This window comes from Bubalus kerabau, chromosome 7 (genome assembly GCF_029407905.1).
Source record: "Bubalus kerabau isolate K-KA32 ecotype Philippines breed swamp buffalo chromosome 7, PCC_UOA_SB_1v2, whole genome shotgun sequence".
Taxonomy (NCBI): Eukaryota; Metazoa; Chordata; class Mammalia; order Artiodactyla; family Bovidae; genus Bubalus; species Bubalus kerabau.
Genome location: NC_073630.1, coordinates 21,175,703 through 21,195,138, shown reverse-complemented (window position 1 = coordinate 21,195,138; position 19,436 = coordinate 21,175,703). Strand labels below are relative to the sequence as shown.

The 19,436-nt window shown below is 41.1% G+C and overlaps 1 protein-coding gene across 17 annotated transcripts in view; it reads right to left on the bottom strand.

Annotated features, from left to right (window-relative positions):
* Positions 1-19,436, bottom strand: part of C7H4orf17 (chromosome 7 C4orf17 homolog) — an 88,244-nt gene that overhangs the window by 23,639 nt on the left and 45,169 nt on the right. For 8 of the 17 annotated variants that reach the window (XM_055587779.1, XM_055587788.1, XM_055587769.1 and 5 more), the window contains 2 exons: positions 18,884-19,093; positions 8,117-8,244 (listed from right to left, as the gene is read on the bottom strand). The exons of 1 other annotated variant lie outside the window; for it this stretch is intronic. Coding sequence is in view for 1 of the 16 variants with exons in the window: in XM_055587783.1 (XP_055443758.1) it covers positions 18,884-18,929 (46 nt within the window). In the remaining 15 variants the exon portion in view is untranslated. Of the gene's footprint in view, positions 1-2,382; positions 2,515-4,547; positions 4,724-5,105; positions 5,220-8,116; positions 8,245-18,883; positions 19,094-19,436 lie in introns of those variants that run through there. 8 more of the 17 variants (XM_055587784.1, XM_055587783.1, XM_055587773.1 and 5 more) reach the window with 6 other exon arrangements.

Genomic DNA, 19,436 nt, shown 5'->3' with positions numbered 1-19,436 from the left:
CGGTTTTTCCAGTAGTCATGTATGGATGTGAGAGTTGGACTGTGAAGAAAGCTGAGTGCCGAAGAATTGATGCTTTTGAACTGTGGTATTGGAGAAGACTCTTGAGAGTCCCTTGGACTGCAAGGAGATCCAACCAGTCCATCCTAAAGGAGATCAGTCCTGGGTGTTTATTGGAAGGACTGATGTTGAAGCTGAAACTCCGATACTTTGGCCACTTCATGTGAAGAGTTGACTCATTGGAAAAGACCCTGATGCTGGGAAGGATCGGGGGCAGGAGGAGAAGGGGACGACAGAGGATGAGATGGCTGGTTGGCATCACCGACTCGATGGACATGAGTTTGGGTGAACTCCGGGAATTGGTGATGGACAGGGAGGCCTGGCATGCTGTAGTTCATGGTGTCATTGTAAGTCGGACACGACTGAGCGACTGAACTGAACTTACTAGTGTGTGAGATTAGTACAATTGTGCGGTAGTTTGAGCATTCTTTGGCATTGCCTTTCTTTGGGATTGGAATGAAAACTGACCTTTTCCAGTCTTGTGGCAACTGCTGAGTTTTCCAAATTTGCTGGCATATTGAGTGCAGAACTTTCACAGCATCATCATTTAGGGTTTGAAACAGCTCAACTGGACTTCCTTAACCTCAACTGGAATTCCATCACCACTCGCCTGACTGCCTTATTATAAAACCTAGGCTGAAATATCTTAAGAGGATACATCCAAAAGATTTGCTGAGTCAAAGTAGACAAGTTCTGTTTATAATTCTATTTTAATTGTGAGTCTAAAACTGTGCTTTCATCCTGAAGAACAGAAGAAAAACCTGTATACAGGTAACTCTGTGGGAAAATCTAATTAAAATTACCATTCACCACTCAGAATCATGTAAGTACTGGGAAAAATATTTCCTCTTCTAAAGCCTCTAAAATCTACCTATATATTAGTAAATTATTGAATTTTATCTAGACCACAGGACACAAAATCCTCAGAATAGGTAGTTTTAAAAACATTATTAATCAATCTAGTCCTGGCCATTTACTTGGAAAATACCATGCAGATGTGTATTAAATACAGATTTAATTTAGTCCAAAATAGCACATATGCAAAATGTATGCTTACAAAAGAAGACAACGATAGCTGATCAATGAGCAGCTAAGTTACTCTGAATTCCTTCAGATATGAAGACTGTTATTTAGGTGATGAATGCAGAACCATTTTACACTTGCAGAGCCCCTAGCCACCCAGATCTTCCCATCACTTCCTCCCTCACCTTGTTCATGGCTTTGTCTGGTAAGACTTTCCCCAAAAGGCTTCCTGTGTGTGTGTGTGTGCTCAGTCGTGTCCAGCTCTTTGCAACCCCATGGACTGTATCCCATCAGGCTCCTTTGTCCATGGAATTTTCCAGGCAAGAATACTGGAGTGGGTTGCCATTTCCTTCTCCGAGGGCTTCCCACCCCTCTCCAAAGTCATTTCTACCATTATCCCATTCTCTTTCCCTCAACCCTCTTTAAACTGTCTTCATAACTCATAATGTATGTCACTCTGACTTTTTTTTTTTTACATTTCTGTGTTTATTTTTTGCTTCTCTCAATAGGATGTATCAAGCAGGCAGTGATCTAGTCCAATTTTCCACCTGTCACATAGTTTATGCTCAATAAATATTAAGTAAAGCTTTTCAAAGAATGAATGTTCTTATCCCACAAATTCAGCATTTTTTATTTGTTGATCTCTCAAAAATAGGTGGTTTACTTTAAAAGGTAATGCCCCATTTCCTCAAAACAGATTTAATTGGCTTTTACGTAGTCTTGAAAAGGTCAGCTCAACTGTGATCCATCAACTAAATCAAACCTAAAACTTAAAAAAATTATTTTCATGATGAATTTAAAATTATACCTGAGGTCAATTTTAAAGGAAGGTGATCTGACTGACAGAAACTCAAGGCTTGTGATACCCTTCAAGCCTTGTAATGGGTCTGTCTTCAGTTGTCATTGATTTCCTGAAATCTTTGTACTTGAGCTGGGAATCCTTAATTGGCAGAGACAGCCTAATGTCCAAGGCTTCCAAATGAATGTAACTGTCTCCCTCCAGTTTCTCCCACTCTTGGTCCAAGGGCTGAGCCCTATGTGGCTCCCCGGTTGTTAAGATACTCTATATAGCTTAGCAACCTGGTAACATTCCTTGGGGAAATCTGAGTTCCAGAACCTCTCCACTTGTCATTCTTCTTAGAGTTCTACCTACCCACAGCTTGACAGAGCCACTTGGCAGCAATGACTTTTCTCATCTCTGAATGTAAAATAGAGCTGAATCAAATGCAAGAGAAAGAACAACAGAGAGTGGGGGAAGAATTTCGATAATTCTCTGCAGAATTTTGCTTAAAGAACACATACCATGCAGATGTAATCAAACTTAGCTCATCAAAAACCACGTAGGGAGAAAGTGTGAATGATTTTAAAGAACCCCAGTCATCCTGCTCGAATAATCAGGATGACCATGCTGATGACTGTTCAACAGCCTTGAAAAAGAATTGAAATGTTAATTAAAAATCATAAAGATATATTAAAATACAATTAAAGTCATAAAGTTCTCTATGAAAATTAAAGATGGAATTACTATGCACACACACAAGTGTACAAACATATGTTGCTGTCAACTGTCAGGATTATATATACTGGTGCTTCCCAATATTTTTCTTTTCAGACCACACATGACTTTTGATAGCTGAATTACTGTCTTTGAAAGCAATGTAGCTAATTCCTGAAGGGCACTTAATTTTCAACAATACAAGGATAGAATTTAATACAATCTTGTTTTCTTGACTGGCCCCAAGAATTAAAGGCTCAGCATCTCTCTGCATCTATAACCCATTCAGGATTTACATATTATTTATGGGGGGTTTAAAGGATTTTCCAAAGTAATTTTTGCATTTTGAGATTTTCTTTCTATACTTTCTACCAGTTAGGAATTGGCTTTATGCAGCTAGTAGCAGAGATTATTTCTCCCTCATGTGAAAGAGTTCTGTGGTTGATAACAGCAGTTTCATAGTGTCATTATGGACCTAGGCTTGTTCCACATTTAGGTCCATCTTGCTTAAGGTGCAGCTTCTCTTCTGGAGTTTAACTCTTATCCCAGATGGTGCCTGAAGTTCTAATCATCCAAATGGCTACTCTGTTGCCAGGCATCACATCAATAATCCAGAAAGAAAACAAGAGGAAAGGCAGGGGCGGGTAAGGACAGACAGGGGCACGAGCTAGCCATGTGCCCCTCCTGTAAGAGCCTTTCCATGAATCCCAGGCAGTAATCTGGATGTGCTGATCACTTGTAGCTGGAGCAGGAGGAAGGGGGGAAGGAAGGCAGAGGTGGGGGGACACAGAAAATGTAGTTTCCTCACAGGGTACATTCCCACCCTTTTCTAAAACAGAGGCTTAGAAAACATACTTTAGGTTTATAAGCAGTGATCTCTACCACAGAGCCTGACATACCTAACCCATGTGTGAGAGCTGTCTATATTCTTGTGGTTTATACCTTTCCTTAGAGACAAGCATCATCCATTAGAAGGAGATATACTTCTGGCATGTAACCATAATTCTGTTGTATTCCCTTTATGAGGACCTGTCTCCTCTCATTATCAGAAAAAAATGATACAACTCATTGGGTTGGGCAGTTTGCAGTAATTCTGTCAGAACTGTGGACTGAGATGGCTCTGAGGCACTGTTCAGGGCAGCCTGTGTGTCCTTGTTGCCTTGGTAACAGACTACCAGTCCAAGACGCTGTTATTTTCAGCAAAGGTAGAAAACAGATGGAGAGATTTCTTGGGATATATGCATGAATCTATGAATGGTGATTAGTAATTTCTAAAACACAGGTAATCAGCAGCAGGAAGCTCCACAGGTTGTTCACTGTCCACGGATACTTTTGAGTATTGCTGTGGACTGAACTGTGTCCCCCGGATTCCTGTGCTGAAGCACTCACCCCCAGCATGACTGTGTGTGAAGACAGGACCTAGAAGGAGGTAAAGTTACATGAGGTCATAAGGGTGGGTCCTAAACAGCTAGGACTGGCATCCTTAGAAGAGAAGAAAGAAACACCAGAGCTCTCTCTCTATTTCTCTCTGCACATACAGAAGAAAGGTCATGTGAGGACACAGCAAGGAGGCATCCATCTACTCATCAGGAAGCGTGGTTTAACCAGGAACCAACCCAGCCAGCAACCTAATCTTAGACTTCCAGCCACTACAACTCTGAAAAAAATAAACTTCTGTTGTTTAAGCCACATAATGTCAATGGCATTATGTCATGGCAGCCCTAGCAGATTCACACAGGTGTGAATATGTAGGTAACTCTTAGGTCCATTTTCTCCATGTGCAAGCTCCAAGTGGCTGCATCTTGGAGCTATGAATGGATCAGGCCTATTCATTTTTATCCTCATTTTGCATTTACTGTAAAAATGTCATTAGTGTCTGATTAACTTATAAGAAGGTAATGCAAATAATTTGTGAAAGGCAAAAATGCTAATTTAAAACAATACAAAAATAAAATTTCATCTGGTGTCTTACCCATCCAGTACTCTCTTCTGTCCATTTTGAAAGCACTGATTCAATACTAAATTTGCATCAAGTATCTGCAATCCCAGAAAATAGTACTTATGCAAGTGTCTATAAACTGGCCCCCAAATTCTCTCTCTCTGGTATCCACACCCTGTGGAATCTCCTTCCCTTGACTGTGGGAGCACCTGTGAATAGAATAAAGGTCACCCCTGTGATTATATTCTATGAGCAAGATGAAAAGATTTAGAAGATATAATTAAGATCTAAAATCAGAATTACTTAGAGTTTATCAAAGTCTGTTCACCAAAAGGTGATTATTTGGGATGGTTCTGACCTAATCAGGTGAGCCTTTTAAAAGAGATTTAGGTTGAGGTAGTTCAGCTGGTACGGAGAAGGCAATGGCACCCCACTCCAGTACTTTTGCCTGGAAAATCCCATGGATGGAGGAGCCTGGTGGGCTGCAGTCCATGGGGTCGCTGAGGGTCAGACACCACTGAACGACTTCACTTTCACTTTTCACTTTCATGCATTGGAAAAGGAAATGGCAACCCACTCCAGTGTTCTTGCCTGGAGAATCCCAGGGATGGAGGAGCCTGGTGGGCTGCCGTCTCTGGGGTCGCACAGCGTCGGACACGACTGAAGCGACAGCAGCGGCAGCAGCTCAGCTGGTAAAGAATCCACCTACAATGCAGGAGACCCTGGTTCAATTCCTAGGTCAGGAAGATTCCCTGGAGGAGGGCATGACAACCCACTCCAGTATTCTTGCCTGGGTAATTTCATGGACAGAGGAGCCTGGCAGGCTTTCAGTCCATGGGGTCACAAAAAGTTGGACATGACTGAGTGACTAAGTAGGCATACACAAGAACAGCAGCTCACCTGCTGGCCTTAAAGAAGCAAGCAGTCATGAGGTCTACAGCTGCCAGGAAGTAAGTCAGCCAACAACCACAAGAACTTGAAGAGGACCCCAAGCCACAGATGAAAGCCCAGCCCCAGCTGACCCCTGGCTTGCAGCCTTATGAGACCTTGATCTGGAGATCCGGCTCAAGTTAAGCCATGCCCACGGTCCCCACCCACTGTTCGGTAACAACAAAGGTGTTAAACCAATGTCTGTCAGACCCTGAATCCAGGGCTTTTACCCATGACTAGTGGACGCTGAGTTGCTGCCAGGCCAGGGGTCTGGACTCTGCTCTGGCTGTAAGAATCACAAGTACAAGTTCTTTTGATAAGAATGTATTTGCTAAAACACAAAATACCCCAAATAACCAAAGCAATCTTGAGAAAGAAGAATGAAGCTGGAGGAATCAACCTTCCTGACTTCAGACTATACTACAAAGCTACAGTCATCAAGACAGTATGATACTGGCACAAAAACAGAAATATAGACCAATGGAACAAGATAGAAAGCCCAGAAATAAACCCATTCACCTATGGGTACCTTATTTTTAACAAAGGAGGTAAGAATATACAGGGCAAAGATAGAATAGGACAAAGATAGCCTCTTCAATAAGTGGTGCTGGGAAAACTGGACAGCCATATGTAAAAGAATGAGATTAGAACACTTGCTAACACCATAAACAAAGATAAACTCAAAATGGATTAAACACCTACATGTAAGACCATAAAACTATAAAACTGTTAGAGGAAAACATAGGCAGAACACTCAATGACATAAATCAAAACAAGATCTTCTATGACCCACCTTCTAGAGTAATGGAAAAACAAAAATAAACAAGTGGGACCTAATAAAACTTAAGAGCTTTTGCACAGCAAAGGGAACTATAAACAAGGTGAAAAGACAACCCTCCAAATTGGAGAAAATAATAGCAAGTGAAACAACTGACACAGGATTAATTAAAAAAAAAATATACAAGCAGTTTATATGACTCAATACCAGAAAAAGTCGGTGTAATCAAAAGTGAGAAAAAGACCTAAACAGGCATTTATCCAAAGAAAATATACAGATGGCTAACAAACATGAAAAGATGCTCAACATTGCTCACTATTAGAGAAATGCAAATCGAAACTACAATGAGATATAATCCCATACCAGTCAGAATGGCTATCATCAGAAAGTCTACAAACAGTAAATGCTGGAGAGGGTGTGGAGAAAAGAGAACCCTCTTGCATGGTTGATGGGAATGTGAATTGATACAGCTACAATGGAAGACAGTATGGAGATTCCTTTAAAAACTAGGATTAAACCACCATATGACCTAACAATCCCACTCCTAGGCATATACCCTGAGGAAACCAAAACTGAAAAAGACACATGTACCCCAGTGTTCATTGCAGCACTATTTACAATAGCTAGAACATGGAAGCAAACTAGATGTCCATCGACAGATGAATGGAAAAAGAAGCTGTGGTACTTATATACAATGGAATATTACTCAGCCATAAAAAGGAACACATCTGAGTCAGTTTTAATGAGGTGGCTGAACCTGGAGCCTATTATACAGAGTGAAGTAAGTCAGAAAGGGAAAGAAAAATATTGTATGCTAACACATATATATGGAATCTATACAGATGGTACTGATGAAATTTTCAGGGCAGCACTGGAGATGCAGATGTAGAACAGATTTATGGATGTGACTGGCAAGGGAGGAAGGGGAGGGTGAGGTGTATGGAGAGAATAACATGGAAACTTACATTACCATATGTAAAATAGATAGCCAATGGGAATTTGCTGTATGGCTCAGGGAGGTAAAATAGGGGCTCTGTAACAACCTAGACATCATTTTTTGGGTGTTAGTTCTAAAAGGTCTTGTAGGTCTTCATAGAACCTTTCAACTTCAGCTTCTTCAGCATTACTGGTTGGGGCATAGACTTGGATTACTGTGATATTGAATAGTTTGCCTTGGAAACGAACAGAGATCATTCTGTGGTTTTTGAGATTGCATCCAAGTACTGCATTTCAAACTCTTCTGTTGACCATGATGGTTACTTCATTTCTTCTGAGGGATTCCTGCCCGCAGTAGTAGATATAATAGTCAGCTGAGTTAAGTTCACCCATTCCAGTCCATTTGAGTTTGCTGATTCCTAGAATGTTGACGTTCACTCTTGCCATCTTTTGTTTGACCACTTCCAGTTTGCCTTGATTCATGGACCTGACATTCCAGGTTCCTATGCAATATTGCTCTTTACAGCATTGGACCTTGCTTCTATCACCAGTCACATCCAAACTGGATATTGTTTTTGTTTTGGCTCCATCCCTTCATTCTTTCTGGAGTTATCTCGCCACTGATCTCCAGTAGCATATTGGGCACCTACTCACCTGGAGAGTTCCTCTTTCAGTATCCTATCATTTTGCCTTTTCATACTGTTCATGGGGTTCTCAAGGCAAGAATACTGAAGTGGTTTGCCATTCCCTTCTCCAGTGGACCACATTCTGTCAGATCTCTCCACCATGACCCGCCCATCTTGGGTGGCTCCACGGGCATGGCTTAGTTTCATTGAGTTAGACAAGGCTGTGGTCCTAGTGTGATTAGATTGACGAGTTTTCTGTGAGTATGGTTTCAGTGTGTCTGCCCTCTGATGCCCTCTTGCTACACCTACCTTCTTACTTGGGTTTCTCTTACCTTGGGCGTGGGGTATCTCTTCACGGCTGCTCCAGCAAAGCGCAGCCACTGCTCCTTACCTTGGATGAGGGGTATCTCCTCACCACCATCCCTTCTGACATTGAACATGGAATAGCTCCTTTAGGCCCCTGGAATGCAAAAGTAGGAAGTCAAGAAACACCTGGAGTAACAGGCAAATTTGGCCTCGGAATATGGAATGAAGCAGGGCAAAGACTAACAGAGTTTTGCCAAGAAAATGCACTGGTCATAGCAAACACCCTCTTCCAACAACACAAGAGAAGACTCTATACATGGACATCACCAGATGATCAACACCAGAATCAGACTGATTATATTCTTTGCAGCCAAAGATGGAGAAGCTCTATACAGTCAACAAAAACAAGACCAGGAGCTGACTGTGGCTCAGATCATGAACTCTTTATTGCCAAATTCAGACTTAAATTGAAGAAAGTAGGGAAAACCACTAGACCATTCAGGTATGACATAAATCAAATCCCTTATGATTATACAGTGGAAGTGAGAAATAGATTTAAGGGCCTAGATCTGATAGATAGAGTGCCTGATGAACTATGGACTGAGGTTCGTGACATTGTACAGGAGACAGGGATCAAGACCATCCTCATGGAAAAGAAATGCAAAAAAGCAAAATGGCTGTCTGAGGAGGCCTTACAAATAGCTGTGAAAAGAAGAGACGTGAAAAGCAAAGGAGAAAAGGAAAGATATAAGCATCTGAATGCAGAGTTCCAAAGAATAGCAAGAAGAGATAAGAAAGCCTTCCTCAGCAATCAATGCAAAGAAACAGAGGAAAACAACAGAATGGGAAAGACTAGGGATCTCTTCAAGAAAATTAGAGATACCAAGGGAATATTTCATGCAAAGATGGGCTTGATAAAGGACAGAAATAGTATGGACCTAACAGAAGCAAAAGATATTAAGAAGAGGTGGCAAGAATACACAGAAGAATTGTACAAAAAAGATCTTCATGACTCAGATAATCACGATGGTGTGATCACTGACCTAGAGCCAGACATCCTGGAATGTGAAGTCGAGTGGGCCTTAGAGAGCATCACTATGAACAAAGCTAGTGGAGGTGATGGAATTCCAGTTGAGCTATTTCAAATCCTGAAAGATGATGCTGTGAAAGTGCTGCACTCAAAATGCTAGCAAATTTGGAAAACTCAGCAGTGGCCACAGGACTGGAAAAGGTCAGTTTTCATTCCAATCCCAAAGAAAGGCAATGCCAAAGAATGCTCAAACTACCGCACAATTGCACTCATCTCACACGCTAGTAAAGTAATGCTCAAAATTCTCCAAGCCAGGCTTTGGCAATATGTGAACCGTGAACTTCCAGTTGTTCAAGCTGGTTTTAGAAAAGGCAGAAGAACCAGAGACCAAATTGCCAACATCTGCTGGATCATCGAAAAAGCAAGAGAGTTCCATAAAAACATCTATTTCTGCTTTATTGACTATGCCAAAACATTTGACTGTGTGGATCACAATAAACTGTGGAAAATTCTGAAAGAGATGGGAATACCAGACCACCTGACCTGCCTCTTGAGAAATCTGTATGCAGGTCAGGAAGCAACAGTTAGAACTGGACATGGAAAAACAGACTGGTTCCAAATAGGAAAAGGAGTATGTCAAGGCTGTATATTGTCACCCTGCTTATTTAACTTATATGCAGAGTACATCATGAGAAATGCTGGGCTGGAAGAAGCGCAAGCTGGAATCAAGATTGCTGGGAGAAATATCAATAACCTCAGATATGCAGAGGACACCACCCTTATGGCAGAAAGTGAAGAGGAACTAAAAAGCCTCTTGATGAAGGTGAAAGAGGAGAGTGAAAAAGTTGGCTTAAAACTCAACATTCAGAAAACGAAGATCATGGCATATGGTCCCATCACTGCATGGGAAATAGATGGGGAAACAGTGGAAACAGTGTCAGACTTTATTTTTCTGGGCTCCAAAATCACTGCAGATGGTGACTGCAGCCATGAAATTAAAAGACGCTTACTCCTTGGAAGGAAAGTTATGACCAACCTAGATAGCATGTTCAAAAGCAGAGACATTACTTTGCCAACAAAGGTCTGTCTAGTCAAGGCTATGGTTTCTCCAGTGGTCATGTATGGATGTGAGAGTTGGACTGTGAAGAAAGCTGAGTGCCGAAGAATTGATGGGTTTGAACTGTGGTGTTGGAGAAGACTCTTGAGAGTCCCTTGGACTGCAAGGAGATCCAACCAGTCCATTCTGAAGGAGATCAGCCCTGGGATTTCTTTGGAAGGACTGATGCTAAAGCTGAAACTCCAGTACTTTGGCCACCTCATACGAAGAGTTGACTCACTGGAAAAGACCCTGATGCAGGGAGGGACTGGGGGCAGGAGGAGAAGGGGACAACAAAGGATGATGTGGCTGGATGGCATCACTGATTCGATGGACGTGAGTCTCAGTGAACTCTGGGAGTTGGTGATGGACAGCGAGGCCTGGCGTGCTGCGATTCATGGGGTCTCAAAGAATCGGACACGACTGAGCGACTGAACTGAACTGGACAACTAAGAGGGGTGGGATGGGGAGGGAGATGGGAGGGGAGGTTCAAGAGGGAGAGGGCATATGTATATCTGTGGCTGATTCATGTTGATGTTTGTTAGAAAACAACAAAATTCTGTAAAGCAATTATCCTTCAATTAAAAAATTTAAAAAAAATTTTTTAAAGGGATGTATTTGCTAGCATTTGACTTTGCCACTTATTAACTCACCACCTTCTAGCCTATACTGGGACTCAGCTCTGTCTTAACGATGTGCACTCTACCCATTGTTTACCTGCCAGTGTTTTCCTTATTGAAAAGACGTAAGAAGAGTCAAGTCATTCTGCTTTCTTTATCTGTTGTTTCCCTCTATTCTTGTTTAAGACATAGCATTAAAACATTAAAAGCCTTATTATTTGCTCTTAGCACTTTTTTTCAGAAAACAAGTCTGACATTATTATTTTCCCCTTTAGCTTTAAGGCACTATTCTTATTGGTCCTGAGACTTTCTTTTATGAACCTTGATTATAGGGCTCCCCTTTCACTGGTTGTTCAAGCAGCAGTGTTTATAGCAGGACCAGTTTAATAGACCAAATAGGAAGCGACCTAAATGCCCAACAAAAATCAAGTGTATACATAAATTGGGGTATAGTCACACAATGGAATACCGCATGGCAGTGAGAATGAATGATCTGATTACACGCAACAATACTGACGAACCTCATAAACATAATGTTGAATGAAAGAAGACAGAATCAAAGAGTATAAATTGCACAATCCTCTGTTTCCATGAAATACAGAAACAGACAAAACTAACCTCTGGAGTCCTAGTGTGCGTAATGTCCTCCTTGTGACAGGGGAGGGAGAGGACAGAGCACAAGAAGGCTCTGGGTGCCAGGAGGTTCTGTTTCTGGAACTGGGTGCTGGTTACATGTGTGGGTTCAGTTTGTCAGAATTCATTGAGCTCCACACCAATGATGTGGACACCTTGCTGATGGAATATTCGGTTCCGTTCAGTCGCTCAGTTGTGTCCGACTCTCTGCGACCCCATGAACCGCAGCATGCTGGGCCTCCCTGTCCGTCACCAACTCATATCTCTTAAAAGTTTCTTAACATGTAATTTCCTGGGTTCCACCCCTTAGACTTATTGAGTCAAAATTCCTGGGAAGAGAACTTAGATATTGAATTTTAGGCAGGATCCCCAATCCCAGGCAATTTTAATGCCTTGTGACACCTGAGAGCCACTTGTCTAGAAACCTTTAAAACAAAGGCAGAAATGTAATTAAAATTATTTTTCTAACTTAAGTAAGTGTTTATAAAATTAAAAACATCTTATTAATAGCCTTGCTAGTAACTAGTCTTCCTGGTAACATAAAAATGTAACCCAACAAAAAGTCCCATATGGTGGCACGTGTTTTGATTTTATTTGTTTCAGGTTTCAGGAGCAAAGAGAGTGGCTTTAAATTTGTGTCTGATTTTATGGCCAAAAAATGATTAATATGGATCATTAATAACTCATGTGTTGCACAGAGAACAAATTCAGGAAGGAACTGACTTGCATCATTCAGGAAAGAGCTGTGTGTTAATATAATGCTCTCCACCAACAAGAAAGGGGGGCTTCAATTTGAACTAAAATTGAAGTAACAATACATATCAGTATTACTTTTTTAGATGACCTCTATTCTAAATTATCACAATAGATTGTTTTATTCCCATCTTATATAAGAATAAAACATTTTTATTTCCTATAGATTTATGTATTCCTGTTACAGAATGTTCAAATGAGGGGGTCCAGACTAATAAATCTTCAGGTGAATATATATGTCTTCGCCACACGTACCATAAAATTGTATAAGCAATGATTGCACTCTTCTAATCACTCACTTCTTTGGTGCCTTCAGATGTTCCCTTCGTATTTCTCTTAACCAGAGAGAAAAAAAGTCATTAGAATGCAGATAAATTCTCATATCTAGGCAAATCTTCTGAACCATAGCTCCAAAGATTTTTAATCTGCATTTAAACTTAAGAACAACCATTTTGAAAATTTCCATAGCTGATCTGACACGTAAGAACACCTTCAAAGCTCTTTTGAGTGATGAGTGCTGGGGGAGGGGGAGGGTCAAAGAAGAGGAGTCAGTACCCATTTCAGTTCTTAAACTCAGGAACTATTAGTTTTCCAATTACTGTGATAGTCTTGGGGCTTCCCTAGTGGCTCAGACAGTAAAGAAATTGCCTGCAAAGCTGGAAACCCTGGTTTGATCTCTAGGTCAGGAAGATCCCCTGGAGAAGGAAGTGACAACCCACTCCAGTATTCTTGCCTGAGAAATCCCATGGACAGAGGAGCCTGGCAGGTTCCAGTCCATGGGTCACAAAGAATCTTAGCAGCCAAAGAAAAGTATTAAAGTAAGACATAGAAAATCTGTATTTATTTCTACCTTGAGAGTCTTCATGGGAAATAGATGGGGAAACAGTGGAAACAGTGTCAGACTTTATTTTTTGGGGCTCCAAAATCACTGCAGATGGTGATTACAGCCATGAAATTAAAAGACGCTTACTCCTTGGAAGGAAAGTTATGACCAACCTAGATAGCATATTGAAAAGCAGAGACATTACTTTGCCAACAAAGGTCCGTCTAGTCAAGGCTATGGTTTTTCCAGTAGCCATGTATGGATGTGAGAGTTGGACTGTGAAGAAAGCTGAGTGCTGAAGAATTGATGCTTTTGAACTGTGGTGTTGGAGAACTCTTGAGAGTCCCTTGGACTGCAAGGAGATCCAACCAGTCCATTCTAAAGGAGATCAGCCCTGGGTGTTCTTTGGAAGGAATGATGCTAAAGCTGAAACTCCAGTACTTTGGCCACCTCATGCGAAGAGTTGACTCATTGGAAAAGACTGATGCTGGGAGGGATTGGGGGCAGGAGGAGAAGGGGACGGCAGAGGATGAGATGGCTAGATGGCATCGCCGACTTGATGGATGTGAGTTTGAATGAAATCCGGGAGTTGGTAATAGACAGGGAGGCCTGGCATGCTGCAATTCATGGGGTCGCAAAGAGTTGGACATGACTGAGCAACTGAACTGAACTGAGATTCTTCTGCTTTTTCTGACTTGGCTGCAGTTACATGGACAGGTCCACGTGCAGTGAAGGCAGACAAGCAGATCAGGATACATATCTCAATGTGAAAGCTCAAGAGTTACAAGTTACTCACATTCAAACAGCAGGCCACTGCATCTCTGAATTGAAGTGACTCACGGAAATAACAGAAGCCAGAATTCTCCTTTGGTCCTGCTCCAACGCATAAATAATGATCAATTATGTGTGTTGGGGGATGGGTATATGTATGTGTATATGACCCACAGACATACAAATATAAAATTTAAAAAATGCTATGAAAAGATAAAGTGATCAAGAACAATAAATGTTGGGGTTTATGATTTTATAAGTATCTGAAAGATTATTTTAATATGGTCTGTATAGTCAAAGTTATGATTTTTATAGTAGTCATGTATGGATGTGAGAGTTGGACCATAAAGAAGGCTGAGTGCTGAAGAATTGATGCTTTTGAACTGTGGTGTTGGAGAAGACTCTTGAGAGTCCCTTGGACTGCAAGGAGATCCAACCAGTCCATCCTAAAGGAAATCAGTCCTGAATATTCATTGGAAGGAGTGATGCTGAAGCTGAAGCCCTAATACTCTGGCCACCTGATGGGAAAAGCCAACTCATTGCAAAAGACCCTGAAGCTGGGAAAGATTGAAGGCAGGAGGAGAAAGGGACGACAGAGGATCAGATGGTTGGATGGCATCATTGACTCAATGGACATGAGTTTGAGCAAGCTCTGGGAGATGGTGAAGGACAGGGAAGCCTGGTGTGCTACAGTCCATGGGGTTGCAAAAAGTCAGACACAACTGAGCAACTGAACAACAACAAAGGGAGTACTTGATAGGATGGTGCAGAGAAAAAGAGAAGCTCTCTGGGTTCAAGAAAACTTGGATTCAACTCCTGGGTTCACATTCCAACTTCATCACTTACTATGTTATGGGTTATGTTCTTATCTCCCCGAACCTCAGTGTCCTCATCTGTGTAACAGGAAAAATACTATTTACTGCATTAGGCCATTACCTGAGATTAGCTGTAGAGCTAGTCATTTTAAAAGCATCCACAAAGAGGCTTAGAACATAGTATAGCCTTGTTTCGCCCACATTGTAAGTCACTACTAACTAAACATTGCTTCATAAGCCTTATGCACTAACTTGCCATTTTTTATATTATGGTGGGAAAAACTGCATTTCTGTTTTCAAAACTTTGATGACAAAAAGCCTGTCTTTCAAGAAAAAGATCTGGATGAAAAGAGTTCTGGACATGGTTTGTGTTAAGAGGGTAATAGGCAGGAAGGCCAGGGGTCTTCAAACAGAGGAAATAGGCTACAAGTGTCAGATATTTTTTATCTCTCCCTTAAGCAGAGGAACCAGAGATCAAATTGCCAATATCCACTGGATCATGAAAAAAGCAAGAGAGTTCCAAAAGAACATCTATTTCTGCTTTATGGACTATGCTAAAGCCTTTGACTGTGTGGATCACCACAAACTGTGGAAAATTCTGACAGAGATGGGAATACCAGACCACCTAACCTGCCTCTTGAGAAACCTATATGCAGGTCAGGAAGCAACAGTTAGAACTGGACATGGAACAACAGACTGGTTCCAAATAGGAAAAGGGGTACATCAATGCTGTATATTGTCACCCTGCGTATTTAACTTATATGCAGAGTACATCATGTGAAATGCTGGGCTAGATGAAGCACAAGCTGGAATCAAAATTGCCGGGAGAAATATCAATCACCTCAGATATGCAGATGACACTACCCTTATGGCAGAAAGTGAAGAAGAACTAAAGAACCTCTTGATGAAAGTGAAAGAGGAGAGTGAAAAAGTTGGCTTAAAACTCAACATTCAGAAAACTAAGATCATGGCATCTGGTCCCATCACTTCATGGCAAATAGATGGGGAAACAGTGGAAATAGTGACAGACTATTTTTTTGGGCTCCAAAATCACTGCAGATGGTGACTGCAACCATGAATTAGAAGACTCTTGTTCCTTGGAAGAAAAGCTATGACCAACCTAGATAGCATATTGTAAAGCAGAGACATTACTTTGCCAACAAAGGTCTGTCTAGTCAAACCTATGGTTTTTCCAGTAGTCATGTATGGACGTGAGAGTTGGACTATAAAGAAAGCTGAGTGCCGAAGAATTGATGCTTTTGAACTGTGGTGTTGGAGAAGATTCTTGAGAGTCCCCTGGACTGCAAGGAGATTCATCCAGTCCATCCTAAAGGAAATCAGTCCTGAATATTCATTGTAAGGACTGATGCTGAAGCTGAAACTCCAATTCTTTGGCCACCTGATGTGAAGAACTGACTCATTAGAAAAGACCCTGATGCTGAGAAAGATTGAAGGTGGGAGGAAAAGGGGACGACAGAGGATGAGATGGCTGGATGGCATCTCCGACTCAATTGACATGGGTTTGGGTGGACTCCGGGAATTGGTGATGGACAGGGAGGCCTGGTGTGCTGCAGTCCATGGGGTCACAAAGAGTCAGACACAACTGAGCGACTGAACTGAACCAAGCAGCAGGAGGAAACAAACTACAAGAGTCTGATCTTTTTCTCTTAAAATTCTGTGTTGCTATGACAACACCTGGTTCCCCCTGAACTTAACTTTTCTCAAACCTTGAGCTAACCACTTCATTTTTCTTATGGAAATATTTTTCTTAAGCTATGTTAATGAAATTGTATTTGCTTTGGAACTTGCCTTTCTTCAAAATGGTTCCAAGGCAATGGCACCCCACTCCAGTACTCTTGTCTGGAAAATCCCATGGATGGAGGAGCCTGGTGGGCTGCAGTCCATGGGGTTTCGAAGAGTCGGACACGACTGAGCGACTTCACTTTCACTTTTCACTTTCCTGCATTGGAGAAGGAAATGGCAACCCACTCCAGTGTTCTTGCCTGGAGAATCCCAGGGATGGGGGAGCCTGGTGGCTGCCGTCTATGGGGTCACACAGAGTCAGACACGACTGAAGTGACTTAGCAGTAGCAGCAGCAAGACTAACTTTTGGCTGATAGTAGCTCAACAAACCAGTTTTCATATCAATTGTTTTACGGCTGGGGGATGACACACCTCCTGCCATCCTATCTCAAAAATGCATTTTGTGGGTGAGGGGCCTGGTGAAACTCCCTCAGCCTTGAGGTGTTGCTCTTATCAATCAATAACATCCTAACAGACATAAAACAGCTTGCTAAAGACTAGCATGGAGGGCACTCTCCATCCCCCTTCTGATGTCTATGTCAGAATCTCTCTCTGTCCCTTTTCACTTTAATGAAACTCTGCTACACAAAAGCTCTTGAGTGATCAAGTCTGGTCCCTGGTCCTGAAGCTAAATCTTTTTCCTTGGAGATCACGAATCCAACACTCTTCACTGTAAGCTATCATGGTGATGGTTGCATGATGTGAACTATTTAATGCCACTAAATTGTATACTTCAAAATGGTTAAGGTAGTAAATTTTGTTACATGTATTTTATTGCAATTAAAAAATGTTTTACAATAATGACTAGAAAATGCTTTCATTGTGGTATACATAGAAAGTGCCCCCAAAATAATAAACTTTATGCCTGCTATGTCATTAAAGTTCCTGAATGGAGGCCCATAATGGTCCCATTATGTCACGAGTTCCTTTCTGGGGAAAAGAAAGCATGTGGTGATATGAAATCATCACAATTTTTACAAAAGGAAAAATCTGAAATGTTTGAATCATTGTGGCTTTGTTTTCCAATTATAATTTTTTTTCCTATTCCTCCATTTAGCCAAATCTGAACTATTCTCAGTAGGAGTCAAGACAACTCAACCTCTCACCCCTAGATTGTTAGCTGTATCCTGACCTCACAAACTTTCTACTTAATCTGAGCCCATGTATAGCCACATCCCTTAATGCCATATTTACCACATCCTAAAAGTCTCTCCAATCACTGGCAGCTTCAGATTGAAATATTTCTCCAAACTTGATCACCCCTAGATTTTTTTCTCTGCATGACATCTCTAGCTAGTGTTTGCCTCTGAAAAATAATATATTTTAATTGAGTTCACTAAATCAAATTATTTGTTGAATTGTATCATGCTATTAATATCTGTAATTGTAATGACATTACACATTTCTTTGCAGTATTCAGAAAATGACAATAAAAGTGAAAATTTGTGAAGAGAGGAAAGATGGAAAAAAGAAATGTATCTCACAGATTAAGCATATTCATTTTGGCTGTCTATAATTTATTTTCTACATGGCTTCTGATCTCTGTCTTAAGAGTAGAGTTCTTTATAGTCATTAAGGAAGAATTCTAAAATCTGGAGATATAAAATTATTAATATGCAGCTGAAGTTTTCAGCTATATCACACTGCAAGATATGCAATTATAAACTAATTATTCATTAATTCAACGAACATTTATTGAGTGTGTACTGTGCCTCCTCTGCACCAAGTTACTTCTTTCTTATAAGGTAGTACGCAGGGACAGCACATTCTTGGTTTAAAAGCAAGTGGCTTTCTATAAAAGATTTCTTAGGTGCTAATTTATGCAGCAAAACCAGATGATTTTAAAACCAGACGATTTTGAGTCTGGGTCAAAACAGGCTTATGTTTCAGCTTCAATACTCCTTGTGTGATTCCGGGTCAGTTTACTTCACTGCCGAGGCTTCAGTCTCCTTATCTGTTCATTGTACACAATAAAACTCAGCCTCAGAAATCTTTAGAATGGAATGTGATCACGCACAATGTCTGGAACATGGTGAACATACTAGAATTGTTTTTGTGTTTTTTTTTGTAAACACGGGAGAGTACTTTGCTCAAAGCACAAAGTACCGCACACAGGCTCTGGACGTTCTGGTCGCAGCTGGGAGAGGAGAGCTGAGCGCCAGCCCTGCAATCCACTTCCCTTGCCTGCTCTTAGGCCTATCCATTTCAAACAGCCAAAAGATACTGCAGTGACATGGTGGACCTGAAGGGTATTATGCCAAGTGAAATACATCAGGCAGAGAAAGAAAAGTACTGCAGGGTACCACTTATATGTGGAATTTAGAAGATAAAGCAAGCAAATAAATGTTTAAATAAGTAATAAAGTAATAAAATAAAAAATCAGCCTAAGGATCTCACAGTGATTCTGTTCTGGATTCCAGACTTCCCATCTCACCCCTAATATAATTACCTGGAAAACATTCTTCTAGTGTGTCCAGCTGAAATGCAGCTGACATGCACAAGTTCCCCAGGATCACACAGAGAGCCGGCGGCAAAACAGGTACCACGTTGAGAAGAACCGAGCGAAGAGAGGCATCATCAGCCTGAGGATGCTGACAGCGTCGCGAAACTCAGACTTAAATGCATGAGCGATTTCTCTTTCACACTTCTAGTCCCTCATCTGAGTAAGAGAGAAAAAAAAAAAGAGAAATGTTTTCTGAGTTCCTTGGGGAAATTCAGGATGGACGAGCTTACATCAGATCACCAACCAACAAAACAGCAAAGGGAAGGTGATACCTTGACTTTTTCCAGCTTGTAAATCTAATTACTATCAATTCCTATCAAGTGATCTTTCTGAAGGTGAGATTCATCTCTGTTAGAACTCAAAACCAAGTGCTTCCAAACTGCTCTCCTGGCTCTAGAAGAAACATTTCATTCATCAGAAGTGCTGTGCATTTGATATTTAAGGGTTCATTAAAAAGGTTGAAAAAGCATTGTCTGTCATTGGTATATCCACATTAGAT